The sequence below is a fragment of the Eublepharis macularius genome, chromosome 8 (genome assembly GCF_028583425.1).
Source record: "Eublepharis macularius isolate TG4126 chromosome 8, MPM_Emac_v1.0, whole genome shotgun sequence".
Taxonomy (NCBI): Eukaryota; Metazoa; Chordata; class Lepidosauria; order Squamata; family Eublepharidae; genus Eublepharis; species Eublepharis macularius.
Genome location: NC_072797.1, coordinates 40,461,750 through 40,473,583, shown reverse-complemented (window position 1 = coordinate 40,473,583; position 11,834 = coordinate 40,461,750). Strand labels below are relative to the sequence as shown.

The 11,834-nt window shown below is 43.7% G+C and overlaps 1 protein-coding gene across 1 annotated transcript; it reads left to right on the top strand.

The window, feature by feature from the left end:
- The first annotated feature begins 3,498 nt into the window (after nt 1–3,498).
- Nucleotides 3,499–4,509, top strand: LOC129335092 (proteinase-activated receptor 1-like). Its single transcript, XM_054987555.1, has one exon. The coding sequence runs from the start codon at nt 3,610–3,612 to the stop codon at nt 4,507–4,509; it is 900 nt and encodes a 299-aa protein (XP_054843530.1). The 5' UTR covers nt 3,499–3,609.
- Nucleotides 4,510–11,834: the final 7,325 nt, after the last annotated feature.

Sequence of the window (11,834 nt, the reverse complement as noted above, 5' to 3'; positions counted from 1 at the left end):
AGACAAAAATGGCCCTGGCAAAAGGCTTCACTCCTCAACCTTCCCCTGCCTTGCCCCCAATGGAGAGGGAAGAAAGGAGGAAGATAACAACAACAACATTCAAATTACATACCGCCCTTCAGTACAACTTAACGCCCACTCAGAGCGGTTTACAAAGTGTGTAGTTATTATCCCCACAACAAAACACCCTGTGAGGTGGGTGGGGCTGAGAGAGCTCAGAGAGAACCTGTGACTAACCCAAGATCACCCAGCTGGCTACAAGTGGAGGAGTGGGGAATCAAACCCGATTCTCCAGATTAGAGTCCCACCGTTCTTAACCACTGCACAAAACTGCCTGCTTCTGCCCCTCACCCACCCATGGAGAGAGAAAGGGAAGGAGCAGACTGTCGGCAGTCCCTACCCCCAGGACGGAGGAGGGAAGAATTTTACTAACTGTGGATCATGCCCTCTGTGAGTCTGGAGCCACAGTTTGATGCAGCTTCCACGTTACACAGGCAGGGACCACTAGCAATTTGTATCTGCCTTGCGGCCGTGGTGACTGCTACATAGTTTGTGCATGGTGGTGGCTGCTGTGTGCGGCAAGGTAAGGGCCAGCACCCGTAGTCACTGCTTATGTTCACCTCATGCTGGCCCACTCTGGGGCCATAGTGGCCCTGGCAGGGAGGCAGTCTAATCTGCCTAGCAATGGCAGCATGAAGTCCAATGGCCAATCTGCCAATCCGTCCTGTACATGTTATGACTTTTCAGATATTTAAGGCCACCACATATGGTGGAAGGGAATCAAATGGTAAATTTCTGTTCATGACCAAACAGAAAAATCCTGTCTATTTTTTCTATGCCATACATAATTTTATAAACCTTTACTCATGTTCCCCATCCCAGTAATCTTTCCTCTAAATGAAAAATTCCAAACATACAGACTTCCTTTGTAGGAAAAAAAATCATTTTGATTGTCTTTTACCCACATTTTCATTAGCTTATTTCAAATGTGGCTGCCCCATGGATGGATGGATGGATGGAATTAGAAATTCCAGGGACAATAGTACTAGTGAGGTTACTTTCTTTCTTTTTTTGGATGAGAACACATTGGAGTCTTGTAACATCTTTATGTTTGTTTTATTTACAAGTATATGAGTGGAACACAGGTAGGGGCAAGAAGCACTTTTACAAGTCAGCAGGTCTGGAACTCCATGTCAGACGGACAGACAGATCCTGAGGGGGTTTTTCAGCTTCTCGCTTCAAATAGTGTTTCTTCAAACGTCCTCCATACATCCTTACCCTGGAGGGGTGACTCCTTCTCTAATATGCAAGGGGGACCTCATTTGAGAAGACATTGCTTTCAGGGACCGTCTCCTAACAAGGAGTTTCCACTTAGGAAATATCCACAGCCACTGTTTGGTCAAGGGCCCTGATTCCCATCAAATGTCAAAAACATTGACCAATTCATGCTCAAATCACGGTACTCAGATGGGCGCTCGTAATACAAAGGAATTATTTTTATGGCCATTTTATTTCACATCATATCTGAAAACCAGCAGAAAATGGGCATCATGAGCCTCAAAGGTTCAGCCTTTCCCCCGAAGCAGCTGGATTTCCTAGTCTAATATCATAAATACATCCGCTCCGTGATGGTCACTGGGAGCTTGCAGAATGCCATAGGGAAATGGTCTCTCTTGTAACACAAAATGGGCCTCAGTAAATGTTATGGTTTAAACAAGAAGCACTAGTTGCTCTGATAAATAGAGAAAAAAACCGTTTATAGCACAGGAAGCCAATCAGCGGCTATGCAGTCAAGAGTACATCTGGATTGTATCTTTTTTTTAATTCCCCAGGCAACAGATCACAGACATGTCACTTTAGTATCAAGAAGCTGCACATTACTCTAGGGAAGGAAATAAATTAGCAGATTTGTCCCAGGGTGTCAGTATGAGATTTTTTAAACCAGTCAAGATGGAGACATAAAAAGCCTTCCCCCTCCTTTTTCTTATTCTTGTCTTTTTCTTAGTCGGTTGGGATGCTTCTTGGATTGTGTGATTAGTACTGGGTCTAAGTTTTATTTACAAGCACAGAAGTGGATAATCTGGAAATAAACATTTTAGTAGACCAGCGGGGAGTAGCTTTTCATACTTGCAGCCTTCCAGTCCGGGCAATCAAAGTTGAAGTGCTGATTCTGGAGAAGAAATGGAGCCCTCTCTCCTGGTATTGTTGACTGTGCTCAGTGTGTTCTTCACCTTATTCAGCACTGCAAGAGCAAACAGTAAGTGTGACTTAGCATGGTTTTAATACCAGTCACTTGAAGGGGGGGGGCACCATGTTCCTTGATCATTATGGTTTCTTTGTTGTGGAATTTAGGAGAGTGAAACTAAGGAGAGAACAGAAGTAACAACACTCGTGTTCTGGGAAGATTTTTTTTTCCTTTGGTGGATGTCTTTGAGTATATGTAATAATTTACTTAGTATTTAACCTTTAAAGATGTTATTCCAGCCATAAATCACTAAAATCCAAACCAATTTTTTGCACAATGCATCTCTGATATTTGCGCAAAAAGAAATATAGTTTGTACAATATCCACAATTTGTCATTTTTATTATACTCTCCTTCACAGGGGTTTCTTTCACACAAAATTATTAAAGAGGTACTTCTCTTTCTCTCTTACTCACTCACTCACACATACACAAACACTGAATATAACTATTCATCCATCTGATGACGTGAGCACCAGCTCATGTAAGCTTATGCCATGACAAATCTCTTAGTATTTATAATGCCTCAAAAAATCTTTTATTTTTTATGAGTAAAGTCACATATCTTCCTCTTTCTGGCTAAGTTCTCAATACTTTGTGATCCTCTTTCAGATAACAACAACAACATTTAATTTATATACCACCCTTCAGGACAACTTAATGCCTGCTCAGAGTGGTTTACAATGGATGTTATTATTATCCCCTCAACAATCACCCTGTGTGGTAGGTGGGTGGGGCTGAGAGAGCTGTGACTGACCCAAGGTCACCCAGCTGGCTTCAAGCAGAGGAGTGAGGAATCAAACCCGGTTCTCCAGATTAGTGTCCCTGAGCTCTTAACCACTACACCAAACTGGCTCTCCCACCCCCTCCCAATTTTTCCAGTAAATTGGATCACATTTGTCCAATCTCCTGAAGACGTGAATACAGTTGTGCATATTTATCACTTTTAAAAAAAAAAACTTGCCTTTTTAGAAGGGGGAAATATTTTGTGACACTTATGCTTTTTTATTGTTTTTATGCTGCACTGTGTGAGCTTTAATTGGAAACTACACTAAGCACTTTGTTGAATGAGTTATATACAATTTATCAGATATAACAAATTAATATTAAATTATAGCATATATGTGTAATTAATATATTGCTTTATCTTTCAGACTCATCCTCAGATCACGATATAGAACTTTTTTCTGCAGTATTCACTTTCACTATAGACAACTTTGATTATGAGCCTGGCATCACCAACCAGAGCAAACAGCACATTGTTATTTCAAATGACACTGAAAGATACCTGACTAGTATATGGCTGGCCTGGTTTGTTCCTTCAGTCTACACTCTTGTAGTCTCATTGAGCCTTCCTCTGAACATCATGGCAATCCTTATGTTTGTGGTCAAATTAAAGCTTAAGACACCTGCAGTTGTGTACATGCTCAACCTGGCTTCCGCTGATGTGCTCTTTGTGAGCATACTGCCTTTTAAGATTTCCTACCATTTTTCTGGACACAACTGGATGTTTGGACCTGAAATGTGCCGCTTTGTCACTGCTGCCTTCTATTGCAACATGTACTGCTCCATACTGCTGATGATGGTAATAAGCTTTGACCGTTTTCTGGCCGTGGTGTACCCAATGCAGGCTTTGTCATGGCGCACTGTCAGACGTGCCTCTGTGGTGTGCTTTGTCATCTGGGTTGTCGCCATAGCTGGAGTTATACCTCTGCTTATCATGGAACAAACAAAGAGAATCTCTCACTTAAGTATTACTACTTGCCAAGATGTGCTCGATTTCTCTGTTGTTATGGAGATATTTCGTTATTATTTTTCTGCATCAGCTATTTTCTTCTTCTTTGTGCCGTTAATAATTTCTGTCTCCTGTTATGTTTGTATTATAAGAAATCTTTGTTCCTCTAAGGCCGTTGCTGCAAAGCCAGGGAAGAGGAGGCGCAGTGTACTCTTGTCTGCATGTGTCTTGTGTTCTTTTATTTTTTGTTTTGGTCCAACAAATGTCTTGGCATTGGTGCAAAACTTATTTCTCTCGCCTGATCAAAAGCTTGAGGGTCTCACCTTTGCCTACATCCTAGCAGTCTGCATTGGTACCATTAACTGTTGCGTTGACCCTTTGATCTATTATTATGCTTCCTCAAAGTGTCAAAGCCAGATGAGAAATCTCCTGTGTCAGAAAAAGAGTACTGATCTTGAAAAAAGCAATCGGACAACAAGCAGTAATGTGGCAGCCTTTTCTAATAGTTTGGATAACTTCTCTCATCCATAGTATTTTACAATTAATTCTGAACTAATAAGCTTATTCTTGAACATAGGTCTTGCATGGCATTGACACAAATACGTGTCTGTTTCAGCTGACGTTAATGTTCACATATTACTCTGCAATATCACTAGTGTTTAACTGTTTCTCATTATTTCACATCACTATGAATCATAACCATGCCATCTTCTGTCTTGAATGGACATGAAATGTACAAAGGGAAATACTGAATATTGAATGCTAGAAGGTCTTCTCCACTATTTACAAAAATGTGATTTTTCTACAGCAGTAATTAAAATCAAAGGAATCTCCATCCAATGACGTGCTTGTAGAAAAAATCAATATAAATAGGGCTTTTTTCTGGGAAAAGAAGTGGTGGAACTCAACTCCCAGGACCACACAATGACGTCACTTTGGGTCAGCTGGAACAAGGGGGGAGTTTTTTTAAAGTTTAAATCACCGTAAGTGAAAATGGTCACATGGCCGGTGGCCCCGCCCCCTGATCTCCAGACAGAGGGGAGTTTAGATTGCCTCTGCACCAAGCGGCTCTCCGGCAATCTAAACTCCCCTCTGTCTGGAGATCAGAGGGCGGGGTCACTGGCCATGTGACCATTTTCAAGAGGTGCCAGAACTCCGTTCCACTGCATTCCAGCTGAAAAAAGCCCTGAATATAAATATGCTCTGTATTTGTAAAATTACTTTATTAGTGGGTGATGCTTGTCATCATAATATGTTGCTTTAGTCAAATATTCACTTAGTTGTCATTAGTCGAGAGTTCGTTAATATATTCTACTGAGATAGAAAAGTTATATCACTCCATGTCCAAAGGGCATTTTAGGGTATTTGTTTCTTGAACCTTAATCTCTAGCTCTATTGAGCACTACTTGGGGAAGCTCACTTTCCCTGGGATGATGTGAGTTTCCCCTGCAGGTCCATCAATGCTCCCTTGGGACTGTTTCATGTTGGGAAAATGATGTAGAAGGACAGTTGAAGCCCCTATGCCATGTATACTTCAGTTCTGACCCTATTTTGTTACCTAAATCAGTCTCCTTGCAAGTAAGAGAATTGTGGGGGAATTAGCAAGCAAGGAAGACAGCTATGCGAGAGGTCGGTAACTACAAGATCTTTTTCATCAATTTTTACGGGGTCCCTTCCAATTATAGCAAATGAGACTGGTGCTTAAAGTCAAAGAGCAAACTTTTATTGAAAGAGAAAGATGCATGCACATACACACAGGGCGAATAGCAAAAATGGTTACACACACTCAGAGTTCTAGGAAACTAGGCAAAAGAGTGAGGGGCAAAGTATATCTACCTATCCTGAAGAGTAGTCCAGTCCATGGGAGAAGAGGGTAGCTTCTCAGCCAGGAGAGCAAGAGGCTTGGGCAAACCTCAAGGGAACAGCGCTTTGGATCCAGTAAGGTGTACAGAAAGAGAGTCTTAGGGAAGAGACCCTAAGGGAGCAGTGTCCTGGACGCAGGAGTCCTGAAAGTGTGCACGATTTGAATGGGGCCAGGGCACTACTCTTATAGGGTAAAACATGCTCTGAGGTGGGATAGCCCACCTAGCTGTTAGAACAAAGACTCCAACGGTCAGTTCCTGAGAGTAACAAAAGGTTTGATTACCTTGATTGGTAGCTGCCGGGGCATGTGAAAGAGAATGCAAAACTTGTCCTGGCTCTGCACAAAAGGGCAGTTTGTTAATGAAGTCCACCGGCGCTAAGTTGATGAATTTAGTTGGAGAATGTACCTTCCCAGGAATGAATTATAAATACTTATGAATGCTAGTTGATTTTCTCCTCAATCACGGACAGGAGATCTCATCATGGATGAGATCCAGGGATGCCTGGATCTCCCGGGTGGGACTCAGCAACTGTTAGCTAGAATTCCCCGGGCTGCAATTCAAACTGCCATTTTAAATCTAGGGGCCTTGTGACATTTGATATCACAGGTAGCCATATTTAATGAACATTAAAGATGGCAGAGGCCCGGCCAACTGCTTACAATTTGGATGCTGCATATACAGGAATCACATGTTATTGTATTAATTTGTCATAGGGTGGTGACCCCAGACATGCTCTCCATAATGTGTGAAGAGTCATTCCATGGTTGTCCAGTCTGCCCTTTCTGATCAAAGTAATTCAGAAAAAAATGGTTGCAGAACAACTATAGGAATCTAGAGTTGTGATACCTCTAGGAATCCCTGGAGTTGTGAATGCTAGTTGATTTTCTCCTCAATCATGGACAGGAGATCTCATCATGGAAGGTGGGAAAGGATGGGGTTGAATGTGGATCTGGAAGCAGTAGAATTGGTGCCATGGTCAGACCACTTGGTTCTGAAGGCTCGGCTGGGGATACCACCCTCCCCTCGCAAGGGCAGCAAGCTGATTTATGCTCACCCGTGGAGACATATGGACCCTACTGGATTCCAGAATGCTTTGCAGGATCCAATGCTCCACGGTGGTTCATTAGATGAGCTGGCGGAAGACTGGCAGACCCAGCTCTACGAAGCCATCAACAAAATCACTCCCTGTCGCCCTCTTTGCCCCCATGCCAGACGGGCTCCCTGGTATACAGAGGAGCTCCAATGGAAGAAACGGCTAAAACAGCTTGAACGAGTGTGGCAAAGATCTCAAGATGAAGAGGCAAGATCATTCTATAGGACGTTAAGGAAAGACTGAGGTGGTGGTGAAGGCTGTGAAGAAAGATTTTTATGCAGCCTCCATCGCGTCAGCTAGCTGATGCCCAGCAAAATTGTTTAATGTGGTTCGGTCATTGGTCTCCCTGCCGGAGGGAGGCCTTCAAATTTTGAATTCAGACATTAGCTGTGAAGCTTTTGGGAGCTTTTTTGCTGATAAAATCTTGTCTCTCTGCTGTGACTTGCCAGCCACGGTTGATTCTGTAAATGAGCTAGAGACACCTTAGAGACCCCTTCACGGCCAATATTTGATCATTTCAACCCACTCTCTGGGGAGGGGATTGACAGGACCCTGTGATTAGTTAGGTCCACCAGGTGCCCCTTGAATGTCCCCTGCAGACACTCCTTCCCACCAGAAGTTTTTAATATTTTTGGCCCAGGTTCTGAAACCAGCCCAGATGTGATAAAAATAACCTTGAGAAGCACCATTTGCAGGGACGTTTGACCACCTCCTGGTTTTTGTATTTTCAGTTTGCAGTTTTTGTGTCTTCTTCCCAGCAGCCAGGGACGCAAGCTGATATCAGCTAGCCAACATCTTGTGTCCACTGAAGTCAGCTAAGCATCCTATAGACATACAATGAGATGTAGACAAAGAGGCTTTAAACATTTTAATCTGAAAAGTGTATTTTTCTTTCCCCTTTCCCCCCATAAACGTCCTTCTAAAACTGTTTTTAACACCCAGTCTGATGAGGAGTTTTACAAAACTCCAAAGCTTGCACACTGTGATTCAATAACTTCAATAAAAGTTACGACATGCCTTTTGCTTTGGGTATTTACTGGGGAAAACTGACAGATGCAGAAGTGGTTAAGATCCTCTTTCTGCCACTGATTCTCCTCTGCACGGCAAAGAGTAACATTAAGTCTGGCCCCAAGAATAATCGAAATATATAGGAAAAAATCTCTCTGAAGGCTGATGCACAAAAGTCGTTGCTCTAGCCATGACAGCTTTCAATTAGACACATACAGGGAGTCACACACTTCCCAGACACATTTGAAGCTACAGCTTCTGTGGCTATTTTCCATCGGGAACAAGAAATATTGCCCCATCTGGGAAACCACATGTTTTGTCAACTACATGTAAATTTCCCCAAAGGAACAAATAGTGGGGCCCCGTGGCCCATCATGGCTGGTGAAAGCCAGTGCTGATGGGCGGCGGTCCTCATTGGAGGCCATTGTTAATCTATCCTTAGGCTCCGAGGGTTTTCCTGAGCCATTAAAGGAAGCCGTGGTGAGGCCTCTTTTAAAGAAACCATCACTGGACCCCACTGACCTGGGCTGAATCCACATTACCTACGCGCGTCTTGGTGTTGCACTACATGTTCGCTAAACACCCGGAAGTATAGCGTCTTTCAAGCACGATTTCTGAATCGTGCTAGAAAGAAGCTATACTTCCAGGGTTTTTGCAAACATTTAGTGCAACACCGGGATGCCCGGAGGTAATGTGGATTCAGCCCTGGTCAATTACCACCTGGTCTCAAACCTCCCGTTTCTGGGGAAGGTGATTGAGCAGGCAGTGGCGGAACAGCTGCAGGGCTTCCTGAAGGATGTCTCAGCCCTAGTTCCCTTCCAGTCCAGGTTCCGCCAGGGACATGGAATGGAGATGTTGCTGGTCACCCTCACAGATGATCTTCACAGACATCTGGACTGAGGCAGCTCAACGTTGCTGATATTACTGGATTTGTCAGCAGCGTTCAATACAGTTGATTACAATCTTTTGACTCACTGCCTCACCAATGTGGGGATACGAGGGACAGCCTTGCAGTGGCTTGTCTTTTTTCTCCCCAGTCGGGACAGAGAGCGGTGCTTGGGGAGAGATATTGTCATCCCACCACCCTTTGGTGGTGGGGTCCTGCAGGGAGCAATACTCTCCCCATTACTGTTTAATGTCTATATGCACCCCCTTGCCCAGTTGGTGTGAAGTTTTGGACTCGGGTGCTATCAGATACACCCAGTTGTATCTGATGATGGACGGCCAGCCTGGCTCAGCCCCAGATGTCCTGGAATGTGCTTTTGCAGCTGCAACTGGTTGAAACAGAATTGGATGAAATTGAACCCACCAAAGATGGAGGTCCTGTATTTGAGCCACAGGGGGTTAGGTTCGGGAATCCGGCTCCCGGCCCTTGATGGGGCACAGCTGGTGCCAGTTCCGAGGGTTAGGAGCCTGGGGGTGATCCTGGATGTCTCTCTGAAAATGGAGGCACAGGTTGCAGCAGTTGTCAGGTCCTCTTTTTTCTATCTGCGCCCGACCAGGCAACTTGTCCCGTACCTGTCAACCTGTGACTTAACTACAGTGATCCAGGCAAAGGTCATCTCTAGACTCGATTACTGCAACTTGCTCTACGCGGGGCTGCCCTTGAGCCTGACCCGGTGATTACAGCTGGTACAAAATGCAGCGGTATGTGTTATTATGAGAGTGCCAAATGGGGTACATATAACACCAATATTACGCAAGCTGCATTGGTTGCCTGTGGAGTACCGGCTCAGATTGGTATTAACCTATAACACCCTATGCGGACTGAGACCAACATATCTGTGGGATCGTCTCTCCCCATATATTCCTCGGAGGACACTCCGATCAGGGGATAAACAGCTGGTGGTGGTCTCTGGCCCCAAGGAGGCCCACTTAGTCTTGACCAGAACCAGGGCCTTCTTGGTTCTGGCTCCCACCTGGTAGAATGCTCTGTTTACTGAGACCAGGGCCCGGCAAGACCAATTATCTTTTTGCCGGGCCTGTAAGACAGAGCTGTTCTGCCAGGCACTTGGCTGAGGTCTGGGCCTCCACTGGCCTGAAACAACAAGGGGTGTATAAAATCTAACCCTCCTTGCGAAGGTTGTCAACCATCCTGTTTTAGTATGTAAAGCTGACTGCATAATTAGAAATATGTTTTTATTTTAATGATATTTTAAAATGTTTTATGGAAATGAATTTTATTGTATTTTAATGGGTTGTGATCTGCCCTGAGCCCGCTTGCGGGGAGGGCAGAATAGAAATATGAAAATAAATAAAAATAAATAAAAAATATATCTGCTTTCAGTCTGCTTCAGGCTAAACTATGGGACAGAGATGGTGTTGGAGGCTTTAGTGGTTGATCTGCGGTCGAATGATCAAGGGCTGTGCTTCTTTGTTGTTGTTACTGGATTTATTGGCAGCCTTTGAGATACTTCGAGGCAGAAGAAGACATCAAGGGATCTGCTTTGGATGAGTTTAAATTACTCCTTATGGAACAGATCCAGAGAGTTGCTGTTGGAAAGACTGGCTGTCATCAGTTTGGGGCTTGCCTTGCAGGTTCCATAAAGCTTCGTTTTATCCTCCTTTGCTCATCTGGTGAAGCCTCCTGAACGTGTCACCCTGCAAAGAAGCAAAATTGACAGCAGCCTGGCTTGGTGGCTCCCACCTGGCAGAATGACCTCCCTGATGAGGTCAGGGAGGCCTCCGTACTTCAATCATTTCACAGAATGTGTAAAACAGAATTGTTCAGGAGAGCATATTTATAATAGAGAAGAAATAATGTCTGTGAAATATAAGCTGTTTCAATTGTTTTGTTCCTTGTGTACATTATACTTGTTTTACTGCATTGTCCTCTAGTTTTGCAACTCAGCTGTGTTGTATTTGTTAGTGCCAGGGCTTTTTTTCAGCTGGAACGCGGTGGATGGAGTTCCAGAACCTCTTGAAAATGGTCACATGGCTGGTGGCCCCGCCCCCTGATCTCCAGACAGAGGGGAGTTGAGATTGCCCTCTGTGCCTGTGGCGCGGAGGGCAATCTCAAATCTCCTCTGTCTGGAGATCAGGGGGCGGGGCCACCAGCCATGTGACCATTTTCTTCGAGGGCAACCCACTGAGTTCCACCACCTCTTTTCCCAGAAAAAAGCCCTGAAAAAGCCTTTTTCCCAGAAAAAAAGAAAGAAAGCTATATTATCTTGTATGCATTTAGTACTCTGTCCTCTAATTTTGTAATCCAGTTTTATTCACTGTTGCTTGTATGTTTTATGTTGTTCTTATTGCACTGGTGTGATCAGCTCTGAGTCTCAGCAAGAAAGGTAGATGATACATTAAATATGTAAGTAAGAGGAAGAGGAAGTAAGTAAAAAAATAAATAAAATGCACGACTGTCCCACTTTGGAACATAAAACCCTCATGTCCATTTCATGAAAGTGAAACCACATCTCTCATGAGATTGTTATAAATATATATACAGCGACATCAGTATAGTTTCATGAGCAAAATTGTTGTCTTTCCCACCCAAGCAAGGAGTTTCTTTTGGCAAGTCAGAGAAGCAACAAGCATTAACAGAAATGTTGCATTTCCTTATGATTTGTTTCAGTTGAGTATGAAGAATTGGGGGGGGGCGTTAAAATCAAAGGCTTCACAGGAAAGGAAACGCTGAGAAAAGTACCACCATGTTAGATATTCTGGAAAATTATCTTGGAAAATTATCATGACTACACACACTGTGGTGTCTTCTGGATCCGTTTTTGGACTCTATAATTCTACACTTGAGGAAGATGATATGAAGGGGTGTCTAGCTTTTATTTCTGCACTTTAAAAATGCTCCACTTCTGCTATGGATTCCTGGGGGAAGACGAATGTTAGTAGTTTCATCCCTGTGGATTTTGTTTGTTTTTTTTTGCACATTGCAA